This window comes from Spermophilus citellus (genome assembly GCF_964194105.1).
Source record: "Spermophilus citellus genome assembly, chromosome: 15".
Classification (NCBI taxonomy): Eukaryota; Metazoa; Chordata; class Mammalia; order Rodentia; family Sciuridae; genus Spermophilus; species Spermophilus citellus.
Window position 1 is genome coordinate 82970993 of NC_138195.1, and position 22935 is coordinate 82993927.

At 33.2% G+C, this 22935-nt stretch overlaps 1 protein-coding gene across 1 annotated transcript in view; it reads left to right on the forward strand.

Moving 5' to 3' along the window:
* ATRNL1 (attractin like 1) overlaps positions 1–22935 on the forward strand; it is a 716619-nt gene that overhangs the window by 140315 nt on the left and 553369 nt on the right. Inside the window, exons 13-16 of the mRNA XM_081268108.1 lie at positions 115–233; positions 6541–6673; positions 10339–10520; positions 21012–21225. Coding sequence (XP_081124234.1) covers positions 115–233; positions 6541–6673; positions 10339–10520; positions 21012–21225 — 648 coding nt within the window. The remainder of the gene's footprint in view (positions 1–114; positions 234–6540; positions 6674–10338; positions 10521–21011; positions 21226–22935) is intronic.

The window sequence follows — 22935 nt, forward strand, 5'->3', positions numbered from 1 at the left end:
TCGGTTAAAAATGTCTCAGTGATCCTTAAATAGATATTATAAATGTATGAATTAAGAAGTGTGGCAATTTTCTTTTTTTGTCCCAATGTTTTTTATCTCCCATTTGTATTACAGCTGCTTCTGATGACAGATGTTACAGATATGCGGATTGTGCCAGCTGTACTGCCAATACGAATGGGTGCCAATGGTGTGATGACAAGAAATGTATTTCAGCCAATAGTAACTGCAGTGTGGTTAGTATTATGGGTGAACAGTGATGTACTTAACATTGCTGCATTATATCACTCCCTCACTCACCCACCATTTGGTAGTACAGTACAAAAATAGAACTTTACACATTAAGACATTAAATATGTAGGGAATCATTCACTTATTGGTACATTATAAAGTCAGACTGGAGTTTTTTGCTCAGATTTTTCAGTCTAGATTCTGTTTTGGATATAGTAATTTTCATTTATGTTTGTGGATAAGACTGAAAAATTTTTAAAAATTAAAAAAAAGACTAACTTTAAATGTTATCTTCTTTACTGATAGAAATAGGATTATTTAGGTGGTTGAAATCATTTCCATGGGATTCCTGTATCAAAAGTGATGTCAGGCTAACATTTTGTTCATATACTTTTTGTTGAAATATAACCAGAGATGTTGATAGTAGTTTCTCTTCTGTCTTTAGATTATTGGCTCTGAACTTGAAGCAATTTGTCCCATGGGGGACATTTAGCAATGTGTGGAGAACTTTGTGGTCATCAGAACTATAGAGCTGCTGCAGGCATCTAGCATGTAGGGGCCAGCGATGCTGTTAACCCTTCTACAATGCATGGAATACCCCTTCCACAGCAAATAATTACCTGGCTCAAAATGTCAATAGTGTTGAACCTCTTTTTTAAATGAAGGACTACTAAAAAAAATTCCAATATTAATATTTATAGTAGATGAAAATGAATTAGGAGCAGCAAATTTAAGATTTTAAGTGGATAGAATCAAAGTATCATATTTTAAAAGAATATATCAAAAAATGAAAGGGAAATTTTAAAAAAGTAGTATTTAGTGGATTAAAAGGCTTTATTTATTAGTCTATAGGTTAAGTAAAAAGAAATAATGTGTACATAGATTTCCAACTAAGTACAGTATTTAGTGTGTTACTATTTCTAAATTTTTACTAGTCAACAAATGGTCCACATATTTTTCAAGATAATAGAAATAAAAGGTTAAAAAAAAGGATTTGTAAGTAAATGGATGGAGTTGGAGAATATAATGCTAAGTGAAGTAAGCCAATCCCCCAAAACCAAAGTTTTGTTTGATATAAGGATGCTGATTTATAATAGAGATTGGGGGGAGCATGGGAGGAATAGACAAACTTTAGACAGGGTAAAGGGGAGGGAGGGGAAAGAAGGGGGCATGTGTTTAGGAAGGTGGTGGAATGAGATGGACATCATTACTCTAAGTACATGTATGAAGACATGAATGGTGTGACTCTACATTGTGTATAACCAGAGATATAAAAAATTGTGCTATATATGTATATTATGAATTGAAATGCATTCTGCCATCATATATAACAAATTAGAATAAATAAAAAATTTATAACTAAAAAAAGGAGGATTTGAAAGTAAGTAAAACTTATGGTTATATCATCTAAAAGTTTTCCTCAATAACCAATAATATTTCAAAATATTTAGATTTTATGATTTTATTCTAAAATAGTATTCAAACTTAAAAAGGAGAAAAATTAGCAGTTATTGACTGATTAGTTTGAACCCTTTTTCTTTCATACATATTTTGTTGGTATATACTTTCTAGTTTTATAAGTTGCTCTAATAACAAGCTATGCTTCAGTTCTGTTTGAGTTTTAATATAAATATGACATAACTATGCATTGAAAATTTAAATTATAGTTTTATATTTTCAATAATATTCATTTAATTGGAATTTATTTTAATGGAAATAGGTGCTAGGTAAATAAGACATAGGAATAAAGGACTTGTACTTGGGTTCTTCAGAGAAATAGAGCCAGTAAGATACATACTATGTACATAATATTTATAATAAGGAATTAGCTCACATGAGCCAATTATGAAAATTATGAAATGTCCCATGATCTGCCTGCCATCTGCAGACTGAAAGCCCAAGAATATTGGTGGTGTAAATTCTGGTACAAGAATGGAGCCTTGTGAAGCTGGGTATGGCACAAACCTATAATCCCATTGGCTTGGGTAGCTGAGGCAGGAGAACCCTGAGATCAGAGCCAGCCTCAGCACCAGCGGGGCGCTAAGCCACTCAGTGAGACCCTGTCTCTAAATTAAATACAAAATAGGGCTGGGGATGTGGCTCAGTAGTTGAGTGCCCCTGAGTTCAATCCCTGGTACCCTCTCAAAAAGAATGGAGGCCTGTGAATCAGTAACTCTAGTGGTGTAAGTTCTGGCTAAGGACAGGAAAAGACTGTGCCTGAGCTCAGTAGTAGGGAACAGAGAAATTCTTTTCTTAACCTTTTTGTTGTATTCAGGCCCTTGGTGTACTGAATGATTATCCATCTTTGGGAAGGCCTTTTGCTTTTCTGAAGTCTATGGATTCAAATGGTTATCTCATTTGGACTCATCCTCATAGACATACCCAGAAATAATATTTAGCAAAATATTTTATCTGTATCCTGGTCAAATTTACACTTAAAATTAATTTTCATGTAATTAAAATAGAAAACATTATTGATTAAAAATTTCAAGAAGATTTTATTTTAACCTTTCTGAATAACTGCATAACTGTTAAATAATAAAAATTTATATCTCACGGCTCTCTATGTAGGCTAGAAAGTTAAACTATGCACTTACAGATTCAGATCTGGTGAGGACCTGATTTCTGGTTCATAGAAGGACCTGATTCCTGTCTTCTTAATGCTTTCTCCCAATGGCAGAAGGGAAGCTACTGTTCCTTCAGCTCTGTATAATGTTACCAATCCTAAATTTGAGTACTTCGCCCTTCTGACCAAAATCACACATAAGGTCCTACCCTCCTGATACCATCACTTTAGGGGTTAGGCTTCAACATATGAATTTTGGGGTATACATTCAATGCATGCAGACATTTGTATGTGTAAGTTGAACACGCTAGGTGAAAATACACGTCTCAAAAATCACATTATGTACAATTGCTATCAAATACTATTTATAATGTGTGCTTTTGCTTTATATTTTATTTTTAATAATGTGTTAACAAGGAATGCATTGGATGACAGTGTACATGAGGAGATAGTATGCACTTATAATTTAGAATTTAATGTTTTAATTTAATCTTTTAGCCAGTTTTATCAAAACGTCTGGTGATTAGGCTAAACCAAGTGCTACTGGATACAAAAGGTCTATAGAATTTTAGACAAAATTATGTGTATTGATATTCTATTTCATTATTTAGCCATATTTTCTACAAGTTGCATAATTTGTTTTCTAATACATCAACTAATCCGTATGTTTCTCCTGGATTTACATTTGAAATTTACATCTTAATATAAGGAGAGGATTAGGAGTGTAATGGTTACTCTCCATAGTCAGTTTACTAATGCACGTCTGGTTCATTACATCAAAAATGTAGCCATGTTTCAGAATAACAGTCAGACTTCTTCTGTTATTGGTACATTGTTCCTGTGAGAGAAATGCAGTTTCATCTGTTGTACTTGTTCAGTATCAGTAAATGACTCTATTGTTCTTAATGAAGAGCAGTAGAATTATTGGATGGGGATTCTGATGTTACTGTCATTATTTTGAAGACCAACATTAAGCTGTTATTTCTTCTCTTATTCCAACATGTTTAGCCACACTCCTGTCATTTTTATAAATTACTTAACAATTAAACTTGATTTATTTCTTTTCAGTTAGCTGGCAGATGTTTAAAACTATACTTTTAGTGATTGTGTAAAATAATGTCAACAAAATCTATTAATCAGAAAAATATCCAGAAAAAAGTTTATATGTTCATAATGAAAATGTGGTGATTGAATAAGTCACAAAGTAACTTGAAATTTATAAATATGTATAAAATGGAATATTTTATAGAAAGTAAAGTTGAACATTATATATGGGTACTTTTTTATCTATTACAGTAAACGTAATATGCTCTAAAGAAATTAATACCTATGAAATGGAGGTGACTGTTGTGTATTTTATAAAGGAGAGTATGATTCTTTGTGAATAAATATTTAGTGAGTGACATTTAAAATACCTAAAAAGATAAAAATTGTAATTTTATATGTAGGATAGTTGTTCCTTAATTTTAATTTTTAGCCTATTTATTGAAGATATTTAACTCTTTTACGTGAGAATGTCTAAGGAAAACATTTGCATCAAATACACAGGAAAGATTGTTGTAAGGCTTAGGGTGCAGAATTAATTGTTTTGTATTTTTTTCATCATAAATGGAATCACAGGAAGAATTGAGTAAAAATTTTTTATAGCTGATTTTCCAGGAGGTAGACTTTGTCATAGATAATGAAGTCATGTGAGGTAGTTGAACCTAGGTTTTTAATAAGGAACTACAATCAAAGTTCCTATATGGCCTTTTTTTCTTTCTTGACCTTTAATCTTTAACTTCAAGTTGAAATGATTATATTATGTAGTAGTATTAAAAAATTTAGAAGCTTTTTTTAACCTCTATGAAGGAAATATGACAGGTAGATGCAAGAGACACATTAACTTTTATTTAGGATTGTGGAAGTAAAATTATTTTGAGTTATTGTGAAAGTATTTTTTTCAGATTGTATTGGATTTTCATAAATCTCTCTCTCTCTCTCTCTCTCTTTTTTTTTTTTACTACTTATCATGTTGTGCTTTATTTCCAAGGGTTTGCACAATATTTTATTAAGACCAGAATCGTATCATGTTTTCATTAAGGGAAATGACTTTATATATTGATTTTATTTAATTGTAAGCTGTTTTCAAACTCTTTTAAAAAAGTTTTCATTACATAGATTCAATTTCAAATTGTACAATTTGCACAAGTTTTAAAATTAATTTTAGAATTTATATATGTCAGCAGAATGCATTACAATTTTTATTACACATAGAGCACGATTTTTCATATCTCTGGTTGTATACAAAGTATATTCACACCAATTTGTGTCTTCATACATGTACTTTGGATAATAATGTCTATCACATTCCACCATCATTTCTAACCCCATGCCCTCTCCCTTTCCCTCCCCCTCCCTATACCACTATGAATCACCCTCCTTATATTAGAGAAAATATTCGGCATTTTTTTGGGGGGGATTGGCTCACTTCACTTAGCATTATCTTCTCTAACTCCATCCATTTACCTGCAAATGCCATGATTTTATTCTCTTTTATTGATGAGTAATATTCCATTGTGTATATATGCCACTTTTTTATCCATTCATCTATTGAAGGGCATCTAGATTGGTTCCACAGTTGAACTATTATGAATTGTGCTGCTGTTTTTTGATGTGGCTGTATCCCTGTAGTATGCTGTTTTTAAGTCCTTTGGATACAGACTGAGGAGAGGGATAGCTGAGTCAAATGGTGGTTCCATTCCCAGTTTTCCAAGGAATCTCCTTACTGCTTTCCATATTGGCTGCACCACTTTGTAGTCCCACCAGCAGAATCTGAGTGTTCCTTTTTCTCCACATCCTAGCCAACACTTAATTTTGTTTGTATTCATGGTAGCTGCCATTCTGACTGGAGTGAGATGAATCTTAAGATTTTTTTTTTAATATTTATTTTTTAGTTATAGGAAGACACAATATCTTTATTTTATTTTTATGTGGTGCTGAGGATTGAACCTAGTGCCTCATGCATAGTAGGCTAGTGTTCTTCCTCTGAGCCACAACCCCAGCCCAAAATCTTAAGAGTTTTGATTTGCATTTCTCTAATTGCTAGCAATGATGAACATTTTTTCATATACTTGTTTATTGATTGTATATCATCTTCTGAGAGGTGGAAGCTTTTTTTTTTTCAATAAGAACTCATTCTAATTACTACAACAATAGTTAAACTTGCTAAGAGAAAAAATTAAATAAATGGAATTTAGCCTAGTTTGAGCAAAGAACAATTCATGAATTGGGCAGAACTCTGAATCAATAGAGGTTTGGAGAGCTCCTCCCCAAATCAGTTGGTATTTATAGCAGGACAATAATAGTAATATACAGAAATAGCTCAATTGGTTACATGGATGCTTGCCTTACTTGGGAATGGTGTGATGATATAATTGCCTTATATGGACATGGTCTGATCAGCTGGCAGCCTGTGATTGTCTGAGATCATTTATCTATTGCAAGCATGTACTCAATAAGTAAGTTGCAGTTTGCTTACTTACTATGTTAGCTTGCAGTGCACTATGTATAAAGGTAAATTAGTACCAAATTTAATGTAATAAATGAATGACGTAAGTAAGAGAATTCCGATTCAGTAGAATTGGATTTAGAGTTGGAAAAATGTATTTATAAAATTCACCAGGAGACTTAAAATACACTGATGTTTAAGAATCACCACTTGTGCAATGATGAAAAACAACATGCTTTATCTTTTGATTTTCTAGTCTGTCAGAAACTACACCAAATGTCATGTGAGAAATGAACAGATTTGTAACAAACTTACTAGCTGTAAAAGCTGTTCACTGAATTTGAATTGTCAGTGGGATCAGCGACAACAAGAATGCCAAGCTTTACCAGGTAAAAATTTCAAAATTTGGTAAATGAGTTGTCTAGTTTACAGATGACTACCATTAGAGTAAAGTGTTTTTAGTGTAAATGTTATATTTTCTAAAATTAAAGCAATGAGCAAGGATCAAATTATAATATTGGAATAATAACATTGTTGTTTCTATAAGAAAAGTTTCATAATAATACATTGTTTTTGGTTCTTTTTATTATTTTATTGTGTTTATTATTACTATGGACTTTGTCAGATACCTCTTCATTTTAAGATATCTTAATAACAGACAACAGTAGGTACTCAAAACTTATTATCCAGATTTAACAAATGTTAACATTTTGTCATATTTGTTATAATTTAAAAGTGCCCTTTATTTAAAAAATTCATTGAATATTTCTAGTTTTATTAACTATGACATTATATAAATATTATTTGTTTTTATAAGAATCTAAATTGTAGAGTCCAGAGCAAAGCTCATTTTAAGGGATTACATTTTATTTTCAGTTAGGATTCTTATTAGATTCTAAGTACTTTTCCTTTTAAATGTGAAAGATAATGTCAGAAAGTAAAAAGAAAGTAATTTAAGTGTTTAATGAGGTTCATCTTTTTGTTGTACAGATGAATTTCGACACATGGTGGCAAAGTGACTAGCTCAAAACCTCATGTGTTGTAAATGGCAAAGTTGTAACTATTAAAAGGGTGTTTTATTTTTGTTTAATTTTTGCCTATTTCCCCTCATGAAAAATTTTTGAACTGGAGGCTGGGGTTGTGGCTCAGTGGTATAGCACTTGCCTCACGTGTGAGGCACTGGGTTCTATTCTCAGCACTGCATATAAATAAATTAATAAAATAAAGGTCCATCAACAACTAAAAAGTATTTAAAAAAATTTCTGAACTGATATAATTCTAAAAAATATTGGAAAATTTAATCAGATTTCATGTCTGAAAGATAATTTTTCTTACAAATTCATGTAATAAAATAAAAACTTCTTTGCTTTTAAAAATGTTATTGAGGTTTTAGAATGTTTATTTGTCTGTTTTCTGTTATTATAACAATATCTGATTCTGGGTAATATATAAAATAAAGAGTTTTGGAGTCTGAAAATTCAAGATCCAGCAACTCCCTAGGTTTAGCCTCTGATGAGATTCCCCTGGGATATGTTACATTATGACAAATGGCATCATGTTAAGAACACATGGGAGAGGGAGAAGTCACAAGGTAAGAAAGGAAATGAGAGAAGAGAGAGAGAAAGAAAAGGAGAGAGAAACATAAATTGGGGAGGAACCAAAGTCTTAATAACAACTGTCTTGTGAAAACTAACTAGGGTCCCAGGAGGACGACCTTAATTTCTCTTGAGAGCAGTCCTCTCAATGACCTCTTCCGAAGCTCTACCTCTTAAAGGTTCCAACACCTCCCCTGATGTCATACTGGTGACCACACTTCCAACTCATGAACACTTGGGGGACATACATTCTCAAACCATATCCAAACTATAGCAGGATATTTCTTCAAATTTTGAATTTTATTTATTTACTGATCTTTAAAGCTTTTAAATAGTAATATGTGCATATGTTATAATTTTGAGAAAATTAGAGAATATTAGTTTGGTAGGCAGGATTTGTGAATCAATATGAGATAACAATAAAAAGTTGGAAGTAATATTGAACTTTAACAGTTGGGCTACAACATTTAACATGTAGATCATTTATAATGCTTCAGAGTCTCCTGTAAAAGACAAAATTCTGGACCAAAATGAAATTTGACTATAAGAATGTATATATTTAAAGGAAGATTGCTTCAATCATAAAGTAATTTGGTTGTCATTAGAAATTTGGAAAAAATAACAGTGAAATTATCTTTGTTAGTACCCATCTCCTTATTCCTTAGGAATTAAATATTACATTGTATATGGATTCTACTTTATATATACAGTAACTCTCCTTTCTACATTAGTATTTAATAAGCAGACAACTGGGTATATCTCATCTGGTTTCCATTTAGCTTGTCTCAGTAAGTAAGTGCTCTCAAAAGTGGACTCAAAAGAGCATTTTTCCATGAAAATTGGTGAACTGCATTTTTTTTTAGCGTCAATCTCATATGAGCTAGACAATTTGAATTTATCTCACTAAACTTACTAAAAAAATTAACTGCTTTCCTTTTAACCACATAGCTGAGTTGATACTCAATATTATAAAAGCCCAATAAAAATATTTGGTTTATTAGTATAATTTAGTTTAGCTTCAAAGGCCCATCATTTGTTTTCTTTTGTATGATTTGTCAATCAGTTATTTTTGTTTTAATTGAAAAAAAATAAAGAGGCAAAAATAATCTAAATCTTTTTTTGATTCAGTAAGGTAGGAAAAAATCCCCACAACTTAACAAGATTTTCATAAGGAAAAGTGATTTGGTACTCCATCTTCTTTAAAACCAAAAGACTGCTGCACATGTGATCTCAAAATGAAAGAAAGCAAGGTCATACCCATAGATATTAGATGATAATTATAATTTATTGAGGGATATCTGGAAGAGTACACTTGTAATGGGATTTAAAATTATTACTCTAAGTTAATGAATATTTTTAAAATTATCAGCGTTAACATGATCAAAATCTCTCTATATAATATCCATTAAGAAAGATCTGTGGGGCCCTCAATGATTTTTAAGAGTTAAAAACTGGGCTGAGGTTGTAGCTCTGTAGTAGAGTGGTCTCCTTGCATGTGGAAGGCACTGGGTTTGATCCTGAGCACCACATAAAAATAAAATAGAGGTATTGTGTCCATCTACAACTAAAAATATATTTTAAAAAAGAGTTAGAAACTAAGATATTTCAGAACTACTGCTTTAGAACAGTTCCTAAGAGTTGCAGGAGTACATTAGTCCTTTTCTAAATTGCAAGAGGCACTGCTGTGTTTAATGTAATATGGAGAATAAAAATCTTACCAAGTAGATCAGTGTGTTCATGAGACACTGCATTGTTCATTAGTACACTCTAGAGCAGAACTTTATACTATATGTGGTTTATAACATGTGTTTTAGAGACTATGTGCTGTTTTAAGCTTAGCTGGACTACTGTAGATAAACTATTGCTGAATAGTTATTTAAACTCTAGTAAGGCAAGAAGAGCTTTGTAAAAACAGATTCTAGAAAGCAAAAATTAGAGCTTTTTAATAGTTTTTTTTACAAAACATAAGTGGAATGAAATGATCTACTCATGCCTAAAGAATCAAAGAACCTAACATACTAAAACAGTGTACCTGGTCCCTGGAAATTAGATTTGGAGGTCAATTAGCCCACATATAGAATTAACTTTGAAATTGCTTTTGTTTTATTCTGATAATTTTCTCTTAAGGTGATCTTAGCTGGACTTTAGGACATAAATATAGTAGTGATTTTGTTTATTGAATGACGTATTAAATGCTAATACACTATTGAAAATCTAGCAAGCTGTCAGTACAATTTAATAGTTATTATAGAGCTATAACTCATCTTGTTTAATAATTAAAGAAAAAATAGGGTCTTCTTTTTTCATTCTCCAACAAATTATTAGACAAATTTTATGTTAAGATACTTAAAATGTTTTATTTAAAATATAATTTAAATGATATAACGTTATGTTACAATTCTGAAATAATTAAAAAATATATATGCTCTCAAAATAAGACAATTTTTTTCTTTGACTAGCTCATCTTTGTGGAGAAGGATGGAGTCATATTGGGGATGCTTGTCTAAAAATCAACTCCAGTAGAGAAAGTTATGACAATGCAAAACTTTATTGCTATAATCTTAGTGGAAATCTTGCTTCATTAACAACTTCCAAAGAAGTAGAATTTGTTCTGGATGAAATACAGAAGTATACCCAACAGGTAACCATAACTGTGCTGTCATGACCCCATAACTCTTAGAAGTGATTAATTCTACTTGTTTTTTTAAAATACATTCTTACTAAATTCTAGAAATGCAAGTGGAATTGATTTAAAATGATAGCAGGCAGAGGATTGATTCTATACGTATATTTGGTAATAAGTTTCTTATCTCATGTTTTACACAGTAAAGCAATGCACTACCAAGCAATACCAAGAAGTGATTTCATATGAATACATACTCTTAACATTTGCATATAATTTAATAATTTTAATACCACTCTGTATAGAGGGGCAGAGATGATTTTGGCTTGAAGATTTCAGAATAAAGATTATCAGTTACTTGCTATGGCAACACTTAAATAATTCTGTGTTGGTATAGATGATTTTAAGCAATATTGTGGACAGTATCTCTGCAACTTAATAGCAAGTTAACCTCCCTAATTCTGTGTTACTCATTTGTAAACTGGGATGATAAAAATAGCTATCTGGACTATTAAAGTAATAAATGAGATATTACATATAAAGATACATTTTATTTTTTATTTATTTATTTTTTTTTTAAAGAGAGAGTGAGAGAGGAGGGAGAGAGAGAGAGAGAGAGAGAGAGAGAGAGAGAGAGAGAGAGAGAGAGAGAGAGAGAGAATTTTTAATATTTATTTTTTAGTTCTCGGCGGACACAACATCTTTGTTGGTATGTGGTGCTGAGGATCGAACCCGGGCCGCATGCATTCCAGGCAAGCGCGCTACCACTTGAGCCACATCCCCAGCCCCATACATTTTATTTTTGAGTATTTACTATGATCATCATTATTATTCCCATTTATGGAATATTACTTTTCTGTCTTTGTCCCCAGCACTGCTATTACTACTCTTTCCAAGAATCATTTAGAAGATTAATTATTAGGTAACAAAATTAACTTATTTGATGGGTAGTTAATATTGGAATTGATTAGAGAAAATTATTTGCCCTATACTAGTTTTTTATTTTTTTATGATAAATAACTAAAATTTTTGCAGGGACATTCAGTTCACTCTCATTGCCTATCCTAATTTTTGTGATGGTATTAACATGTATATTTCTCAAAAAACCCCAATAATGGATAATATAGTTTCTAATGTTAATTGTAATCTTTTTTTTTATTGTTGGTTGTTCAAAACATTACATAGTTCTTGACATATCATATTTCACATTTTGATTCAAGTGGGTTATGAACTCCCATTTTTACCCCGTATACAGATTGCAGAATCACATCAGTTACACTTCCATTGATTTACATATTGCCATACTAGTGTCTGTTGTATTCTGCTGCCTTTCCTATCCTCTACTATCCCCCCTCCCTTCCCCTCCCCTCCCCTCTTCTCTCTCTACCCCCTCTACTGTAATTCATTTCTCCCCCTTGTATTATTTTTCCCTTTCCCCTCACTTCCTATTGTATGTAATTTTGTATAACCATGAGGGTCTCCTTCCATTTCCATGCAATTTCCCTTCCCTCTCGCTTTCCCTCCCACCTCTCATCCCTGTTTAATGTTAATCTTCTTCTCATGCTCTTTGTCCCTACTCTGTTCTTAGTTACTCTCCTTATATCAAAGAAGACATTTGGCATTTGTTTTTTAGGGATTGGCTGGCTTCACTTAGCATAATCTGCTCTAATGCCATCCATTTCCCTCCAAATTCTATGATTTTGTCATTTTTTAATGCAGAGTAATACTCCATTGTGTATAGATGCCACATTTTTTTATCCATTCATCTATTGAAGGGCGTCTAGGTTGGTTCCACAGTCTTGCTATTGTGAATTGTGCTGCTATGAACATCGATGTAGCAGTGTCCCTGTAGCATGCTCTTTTTAGGTCTTTAGGGAATAGACCAAGAAGGGGAATAGCTGGGTCAAATGTTGGTTCCATTCCCAGCTTTCCAAGAAATCTCCATACTGCTTTCCAAATTGGCTGCACCAATTTGCAGTCCCACCAACAATGAGCAAGTGTACCCTTTTCCCCACATCCTTGCCAGCACTTGTTGTTGTTTGACTTCCTAATGGCTGCCAATCTTACTGGAGTGAGATGGTATCTTATGGTGGTTTTGATTTGCATTTCTCTGACTGCTAGCAATGCTGAGCATTTTTTCATGTGCTTGTTTATTGATAGTATGTCCTCCTCTGAGAATTGTCTGTTCAGGTCCTTGGCCCATCTGTTGATTGGGTTATTTGTTATCTTATTGTCTAATTTTTTGAGTTCTTTGTATACTCTGGATATTAGGGCTCTATCTGAAGTGTGAGGAGTAAAGATTTGTTCCCAGGACGTAGGCTCCCTATTTACCTCTCTTATTGTTTCTTTTGCTGAGAAAAAACTTTTTAGTTTGAATAAGTCCCATTTGTTGATTCTAGTTATTAACTCTTGTGTTATGGGTGTCCTACTGAGGAATTTGGGGCCCGACCCCACAGTATGTAGATCATAGCCGACTTTTTCTTCTATCAGACGCCGTGTCTCTGGTTTAATATCGAGCTCCTTGATCCATTTTGAGTTAACTTTTGTGCATGGCGAGAGAAAGGGATTCAGTTTCATTTTGATGCAAATGGATTTCCAGTTTTCCCAGCACCATTTGTTGAAGATGCTATCCTTCCTCCATTGCATGCTTTTAGCCCCTTTATCAAATATAAGATAGTTGTAGTTTTGTGGATTGGTTTCTGTGTCCTCTATTCTGTACCATTGGTCCACCCGCCTGTTTTGGTACCAGTACCATGCTGTTTTTGTTACTATTGCTCTGTAGTATAGTTTGAAGTCTGGTATTGCTATACTGCCTTATTCACACTTCCTGCTTAGCATTGTTTTTGCTATTCTGGGTCTTTTGTTTTTCCATATGAATTTCATGATTGCTTTATCTATTTCTACAAGAAATGCCATTGGGATTTTGATTGGCATTGCATTAAACCTATAGAGAACTTTTGGTAATATCGCCATTTTGATGATGTTAGTTCTGCCTATCCATGAACAGGGTATATTTTCCCATCTTCTAAGATCTTCTTCTATTTCTCTCTTTAGGGTTCTGTAGTTTTCATTGTATAAGTCTTTCACCTCTTTTGTTAGGTTGATTCCCAAGTATTTTATTTTTTTTGAGGATATTGTGAATGGAGTGTTTTTCCTCATTTCCATTTCAGAGGATTTGTCGCTGATATACAGGAATGCCTTTGATTTATGCATGTTGATTTTATATCCTGCCACTTTGCTAAATTCATTTATTAGCTCTAATAGTTTCTTTGTAGACCCTTTTGGGTCTGCTAGGTATAGAATTATGTCATCTGCAAATAGTGATAATTTAAGTTCTTCTTTTCCTATTTTTATGCCTTTAATTTCTTTCGTCTAATTGCTCTGGCCAGTGTTTCAAGAACTATGTTGAACAGAAGTGGTGAGAGAGGGCATCCCTGTCTTGTTCCAGATTTTAGAGGGAATGCCTTCAATTTTTCTCCATTCAGAATGATACTAGCCTGAGGCTTACCATAGATTGCTTTTACAATGTTGAGGTATGTTCCTGTTATCCCTAGTTTTTCTAGAGTTTTGAACATAAAGGGATGCTGTACTTTGTCGAATGCTTTTTCTGCATCTATCGAGATGATCATATGGTTCTTAATTTTAAGTCTATTGATGTGGTGAATAACATTTATTGATTTCCGTATATTGAACCAGCCTTGCATCCCAGGGATGAATCCTACTTGATCATGATGCACAATTTTTTTGATATGTTTTTGAATCCGATTCGCCAGAATTTTATTGAGGATTTTTGCATCTAGGTTCATTAGAGATATTGGTCTGTAGTTTTCTTTCTTTGAAGTGTCTTTGTCTGGTTTAGGAATCAGGGTGATGTTGGCCTCGTAGAATGAATTTGGAAGTTCTCCCTCTTTTTCTATTTCCTGAAATAGCTTGAAAAGTATTGGTATTAATTCCTCTTTAAAGGTTTTGTAAAACTCTGCTGTATACCCATCCGGTCCTGGGCTTTTCTTAGTTGGTAGTCTTTTGATGGTTTCTTCTATTTCTTCAATTGATATTGGTCTGTTTAGGTTGTCTATATCCTCCTGACTCAATCTGGGCAGATCATATGACCTAAGAAATTTATCGATGCCTTCACTATCTTCTATTTTATTGGAGTATAAGGATTCAAAATAATTTCTGATTATCTTCTGTATTTCTGAAGTGTCTGTTGTGATGTTGCCTTTTTCATCCCGTATGCTAGTAATTTGAGTTCTCTCTCTTCTTCTCTTTGTTAGCATGGCTAAGGGTCTGTCAATTTTGTTTATTTTTTTAAAGAACCAACTTTTAGTTTTGTCAATTTTTTCAATTGTTTCTTTTGTTTCGATTTCATTAATTTCAGCTCTGATTTTAATTATTTCTTGCCTCCTACTTCTTTTGCTGTTGTTTTGCTCTTCTTTTTCTAGGATTTTGAGATGAAGTATGAGATCATTTATTTGTTGGTTTTTTCTTTTTTTAAGGAATGAACTCCAAGCAATGAATTTTCCTCTTAGAACTGCTTTCAGTGTGTCCCATAGATTCCGATATGTTGTGTCTGTGTTTTCATTTATCTCTAAGAATTTTTTAATTTCCTCCTTGATATCTTCTATAACCCATTGATCATTCAGTAACCTATTGTTCATTCTCCAAGTGATGCATGATTTTTCCTTCCTTCTTTTATCGTTCATTTTCAGTTTCATTCCATTATGATCAGATAAGATGCATGGTATTATCTCTACTCCTTTATATTGTCTAAGAGTTGCCCTGTGACATAATATATGATCTATTTTTGAGAAGGATCCATGTGCTGCTGAGAAAAAAGTGTAACTGCTTGATGTTGGGTAGTATATTCTATATATGTCAATTAAGTCTAGGTTATTAATTGTGTTATTGAGTTCTATAGTTTTTTTATTCAACTTTTGTTTGGAAGATCTGTCCAGTGGTGAGAGAGGTGTGTTGAAGTCTCCCATGATTATTGTATGGTGGTCTATTAGACTCTTGAACTTGAGAAGAGTTTGCTTGATGAACATGGCTGCACTGTTGTTTGGGGCATATATATTTATGATTGTTATGTCTTGTTGGTGTATGGTTCCCTTGAGCAGTATGTAGTGTCCCTCTTTATCCCTTTTGATTAACTTTGGCTTGAAATCTATTTTATTTGATATGAGTATGGACACTCTTGCTTGTTTCCGAAGTCCATATGAGTGATATGATTTTTCCCAATCTTTCACCTTCAGTCTATGTATATCTTTTCCTATCAAATGCATCTCCTGTAGGCAGCATATTGTTGGGTCTTGTTTTGTGATCCATTCTACTAGCCTGTGTCTCTTAATTGGTGAGTTTAAGCCATTAACATTTAGGGTTATTATTGAGATATGGTTTGTTCTTCCAGCCATATTTGTTTATTTATGTTACTAAACATGGTTTGTTTTCCTCTTTGATTATTTCCCCCCTTTACTGTCCTACCTCCCACTGTTGGTTTTCATTGTTGTTTTCCATTTCCTCTTTCTGAAATGTTTTGCCAAGGATGTTTTGAAGAGATGGTTTTCTAGCTGCAAATTCTTTTAACTTTTGTTTATCGTGGAAGGTTTTAATTTCATCTTCCATCCTGACGCTTAATTTCGCTGGATACACGATTCTTGGTTGGAACCCATTTTCTTTCAGAGTTTGAAATATGTTATTCTTTCAGATTCTGTGTTGAAAGATCAGCTGTTATCCTGATTGGTTTACCCCTAAATGTAATCTGCTTCCTTTCTCTTGTAGCTTTTAAAATTCTCTCCTTATTCTGTATGCTGGGCATCTTCATTATAATGTGTCTAGGTGTGGATCTCTTATGATTTTGCACATTCGGTGTCTTGTAGGCTTCTAGGATTTGGGATTCTGTCTCATTCTTCAAGTCTGGGACGTTTTCTCGTATTATTTCATTGAATAGATTGCTCATTCCTTTGGTTTGGACCTCTATACCTTCCTGTATCCCAATGACTCTTAAGTTTGGTCTCTTTATATTGTCCCATATTTCTTGAATGTTCTGCTCATGGTTCCTTAACAGTCTTGCTGAGCTGTCTATGTTCTTTTCAAGTTGAAATACTTTGTCTTCATTGTCTGATGTTCTATCTTCTAAGTGTTCTACTCTGCTAGTAGTATTCTCAATTGAGTTTTTAAGTTGGTTTATTGCTTCCTGCATTTCTAGGATTTCTGTTTGTTTTTTATTACCTCTATCTCCCTGTATATTTGATCTTTTGCTTCTTGGATTTGTTTATGTAATTCATTGTCGAAGTCATCTTTCATTGACTGATTTTGCTGTCTAATGTCTTCCTTGAGACTCCAGATCATCTGAAGCATGTATATCCTGAATTCTTTATCTGACATTCCATCTGCTGCAGCTATTACCTCTTCTAAAGTTGAGTTGACCTGCATTGCTTGTGGTCCTTTCTTTCCTTGTCGTTTCATACTGCTCGCGTTTCTTTCTGCTTGGTGAAACTGTTGTGTTTTTGAAATTTTCCCCCTATATATTTATATTACTCTTGAAAAGTCTCCGTTGCAGGGCGGGCAGCGGCTGTGCTCCTCCTCCAGTTGGTGTGACGTGTCTACCACGCCCGCGGACCCCTGGGGCTGTTCTCCTGGTCGGTCGCAGGTCTGCCTACCTTGCAGGCGCGGGCGGCAGCTCTGCTCTGCCCTTACACCAATTGGGGTGACGTGTCTACCACGCCGGGGGGTCGCTGGGCCTGTTCCGGGCACGGGAGGCGGCTCTGCTCTGCCCCTACTCCAATTGGTGTGACGTGTCTACCACTCCGGCGGGTCGCTGGGCCTGTTCCGGGCGTGGGCGGCGGCTCTGCTCTATCATTACTCCAATTGGTGTGACGTAACTACCACGCTTGCGGGCCACTGGGCCTGTTCAGGGTGCGGGCAGCGGCTCTGCTCTGCCCCTACTCCAATTGGGGTGACATGGCTACCACGCTGGCGGGCCTCTGGGCCTGTCCCAGGCGCGGGCGGCGGCTCTCCTCTGCCCCTCCTCCAATTGGTGTGACGTGTCTACCACGCCTGCGGATAATTGTAATCTTTAAGTCCAAAGCTCTCTGCCTCATTAATTTAATATATTAATTATATTTTTTAGCTTTTATAAATAGCCAAGTATTTTGAAGTTCATCTGATAATATGAAATTTGTTGGCCTCATGACAGGTTTTGTTTATGCCTGGGACTAATAGGATAAAAAAACTATACTAATTAAATTTGTATTACCAGTTGATTCATAAAACTTTGTTTTGTGAAATATAGTTATGTTTTCTGAAGGAATGTACTGGTACTTATTTATTTAGTACACATTTATTAATCACCCTAAGTGTACTTGGCAATCTACTGCTTGCAGAGAATGTGGAAATAAAAAGACAATCATTGCTTTCAAATGATTTTAGTGTAGGGGGATTTTAGTGTAGAGGGAAACAAACACAATTATACTAAATTGATAATTGCAATGATAGATGTGCACAGGGTGGTAGGAGATGATAGAGGGTGGACAGCTAGCCAGTAATGTGTACTTAAGGAGAGCTTGTATGAAATGGTTTAGCTAAGTTTTGTAGGAGTTGGAGTAGGCCAGTACTTGAGGATGTTTGTAAGGCAGTCTGAGAAAATTCCTCTTTTTTTTTTTTTTTTTTTACACTTTGAGAGGTATGAGCTTAATGGCTGGAGGAAAAATGAATGTGGTGACATAGGGAGGATCTATTGATTTTTAAAACTATTTTGGAAATATGTGACAGGTTTTTCTTTTTTTATTGTTGTTGTACTGGGAGTTGAACCCAGGGTTTTGCATATGCTTAGCAAGCTCTCTACCACTGAGCCAAGTCCCCATCCCTAAACTAAAAGATTCTATTGTTTTTTTGTTTTATTTTTGTAATGGTAAGGATTGAACCCGGTCTTGTGCATGCTAGGCAAGCACTCTACCACTGCGCCACATCCCTAGCCCTGTACTTGTTTGTTTTAAGTGGTACTGAAGATTGAACCCAGGCAAAAACTCTACCTCTGAGTTATATCCCCAGCCCCTGAGGTATTTAAGTTTTATTTTTAAGCATATGGAATTTACAACATAAATTAAGATCTGTTTATATTCTTGTTAGGAGTTTCCTGTCTATAACTACAAAAAAATGAGGGGTAATTACAAGAAACATGTAAAAATTATTAAATACCTGCTACTTAGGAAGACCTTATTATCTGCAAGAACCACATTTTCAGAGTTTTGGAAAGTATTTAGCATTAAAGCTTTATTATCTTTTCTTGGTTTAAAACATTATTTTTAGTTGCTATCATATAATCTTGAAATATGTCATTTTAGAAGTTGCATATCTCAGGATTTTTTTTGTCAGTAGCTATTTTTTCTTGCCTATTATAAATCATAAAAATTTGGCTAATAATTATTTTGAATCTGTGATGAACTTAGACTTGATAGTTTGCCGAATAGTAAACTATGTAAGTGTAGAATGTTTTGTTTTACCAGAAAGCCAAGCTTTTAGCAGAATTTCAAAGTGGAAACTTCTGCAAGGTGACATTCCATTAGGCATATCTTTGTATAAAATGAATTATATCCCGAGTCATTGCAGTTGTATAAACTTAAGATAACCCTTCCTTGGCAAATAAAGATCAACAGATCCATGCACTTGAAAGAGATATGTTGGGTCAAATGATCATTTACTTATCAGAAATGGCTAATGAAATGTTACAGTGATTTATGGTGTGCTGCTATAAATTTTCATAATATAGTAATTTATCTTTCATTTTCAACTGCCTGTCTGGTTCATTTACTGAGTAATAGTTACTTTAAATGTTTTATCAGCTGCTTTATTTTTGTTTCTCTTCTCTTCTTATATGATTCTTATCATGATGAGTTAGGGAGTAATATTTCATTTTAAATGACTTGTCTTTACCGTAGATAGTTGGGAAATATAGGCAGAATTGCTGTAATGTGAAACATAGTCGTTAATCTGAAATATCTATGTTGGATTGATTATCCAGAAGTTGTTATTACCAAGAACTTTAAAAATGTTATAGCTCATTATCAAAATATCTTTTAGAATAATGTGTGAAATATATGAGGACACAATGTGAAGCAATATGTGTGTTTTCAAAATTAGAAACACCATTTAATAAGTTCCATCTCTGTATCAGGCATTCTGCAAGATTGTAGAAAATAACCATTTTTATTCTAATGAACTTTGTTTAGAAAAATTTCTTGATTAATTACTATGTGTACTGTACTCCATTGGCAATATGAGATATATCATGATGAAAATTCATAAGGGATTTTATTTTTTTGAAGAAATATCTGTTGGGAATATCTGTATAAAATTCATTGTATTTATGTACTTTGCAAACTTCTAGTTCTAAAGCTATCTTTTACACCTCTAGGACCATTTGTACAACATAATTAGAATTAATAATGGAATAAATATCATTTTTATATTGTTGGAGAGGCATATCTTTTCTCTATCCTGGCATCCCATAGTTTAATTATTAAAAAAGGAATGATGTGCAATTTTGAAATGATCTTACATGATAATAAATATTGGTAGCTTAGTATCTTAGAATATATATGTATTATATAAATTAAAACTAAGGTGTTTATAATCTAATAGAATTTTGTGATGATAGTAATTTGCATCAAGAATATATCATTTTTTGGATAACCATAACATTATATAGCATATTTTAAATCACAATAATGATTAAAATAAAATATGTAAATATAGATTAGATTTTGATTTAAGTCTAATTTTGTTTTAAGTCTAAATATTGCTGAAAGCATTAAGAATAGTTATGTGGTTTTTGTGCACCTATTAAAATTTCAGAACAAGAATCATATGTTATCAGTTTTCTTGAGTACTTTATTAATGAAAGTGGATGACATTTAATCTGAAGTTGTGTAAAATGAACTTCGTAGTAGTGAAGGTCTGAATTAGGAGAGTCAGCTACTCCTTTCTCAGTTTTTTGGTGTGAAATCGTTATGAAGTGTTCATTTAGATTCGATACTGTGTTTGTTGATTTTGTTTTCTGTTTTTGTACAATGCAGATGGTGACAATTTATCATTAGATTCTTAACCCCATAACCAAGTAACCCTTTAATTTGATAGTAGTAATAATACTGACAGGTGCAGCAGTAGCAATATGTTCAGTTTTATAATGATTTTGCCTCATATGATAGATATTTAAATTAGGCATTTATTTATACCCCCATTCCATAGAAAACAGACTCATAAAGGCTAAATAAATGACCCTAAACATGTATATAAACAATAAAACTATACTTAAAATAGTGTTCTATTCTACATCATCTAAAATGTGCCAGGATTATTAATTAGTATTGGTACTAAAATTGACTACTACACAGGTGGTTCTGTATATTGTCCAGTGTAATTTTAAATTGAAATCATATTTTTATTTGATGAAGAACACGAGTCAGTAGTTTTACATCTAACTTTTAAAAATGCCTCTTTTCCTGTTTACAGAAAGTGTCACCTTGGGTAGGCTTGCGCAAAATCAATATATCCTACTGGGGATGGGAGGACATGTCTCCTTTTACAAATACGACTTTACAGTGGCTTCCTGGTGAACCAAATGATTCTGGATTCTGTGCATACCTAGAAAGGGCTGCAGTTGCAGGCTTAAAGGCAAATCCTTGCACATCTATGGCAGATGGACTTGTCTGTGAAAAACCTGTTGGTAAGTATTCCTGAAAATTAGCATTTATTTTAAAATGTTTTTTTTTCTTGTTTGGGGGTAGGGAGGATGAATACCAGGGATTGAACTCAGGGGCACATCTCCAGCCTTATTTTGTATTTTCTTTAGAAGACAGGGTCTCACTGAGTTGCTTAGAGCCTCATTGGCTTTGACCTCCTGATCCTTCTGCCTCAGGCTTCTGAGCTGCTAGAATTATAGTCATACACCACCACACTGGGCTAAAAATGCATTTCAAGCCCTCTCTGCACCACCTTTTTCCAGGGTATAATCTGAAGTAATTCACACCATCTTTTTATGATACACTGATTCCCTGATATTTATTTTTATCCACATTCCCCACTTATTGTTATTTATCTCAGCATTAATTAAAAATAAAATTATATATTTTTTTATAAATCTATTTACTAAAATATTGTGATTATGAATATATGGTTGTAGTTATAGTATAGTAATAATCTCTTAATTTGCTAATGTCTTTTACATTTATCGTAGTAGTGTTTGAAAGATTTGTCTTTAAGACTAATGATTGAGACTTTTTAATCTTATAGATAAATGTTTTAGTTGTCAAGTAAACAGAAATATTTGTATCTTTTGAAATGGATTTTCATTAAGTGAGAAAGTAATATTGACTTCTTATAAAATTTTGCATATTTATTGTGGTAAACATGTATAATATAAACTTATCATTTCAATTATTTTTAAGGGTACATTTAAGGACATTAAGGACATTCACACTGTTGTACAACTATCAACACCTATTCATCTCCAAAACATTCTTATTTTGCAAAACCACAACTCTGAACTCGTTAAATCATGGCTGCCAATTTTCCACCTGCTTAGAGCCTGGAAACCAGCATTGTTTTGTCTGGGTGAATTTGAGACTTAGGCATCACATGTTGTAGATCATAGTTTTTATACCTTTGGGAGCAGCTTACTCTTAGCATAGCATATGTCTTCACAGTTCATCCATGTTGTAGCGTGTCAGAATTTTAAGGCTGAATAACATTTCTGTTATATGTATGTGCCACATTTTGTTTACCCATATATCCATCAACAGCTACTTGGGTTGCTTCTGCCTTTTAGTTATTGTGAATAATGATGCTATGAATGTGGGTACACAAATATTGAGTTTTTGATTTAACTTTTTTTGGGTACATAGTATAAAGTGAAATTGCTAAATGATATAGTAATTCTGTTTGAGTTTTTAAGGAATTGCCATACTCTTTTCTATAGAGACTGCACCAATTTTACATTCCCACCAGCAGTGCATAGTTTCTACTTTCTCTATATCCTTATTATTTACTTTTTTAAAAAGATAATAACTATCCTAAGACTATCCTAAGGGTATTATGAATATTGTATTTGCATAGACATTTTACAGAGAGTTGTATTTTTATTGTTTGTTTATGTCAGACACATGTTCACTGCCAAGATGTTTGCTGTGATAACTTGTGGAATATTTACATAAAAAATTGTGGCTGGGGAAGTAAATAATGCATAGTATCAAGTACATAGAAAAACTAGGTTGCAGATTATATTACCTTCATAATTTTTAGAACGGTACTATATGTAAGGAATTTAAAACTTTACAGGAATTACAGATTTTCAAATTTAAGTAGTATTGACATATCATCTTTATTTTTATTTATCACATTATGTTATGATGACACACTTGGCTTAATTGAAACATTC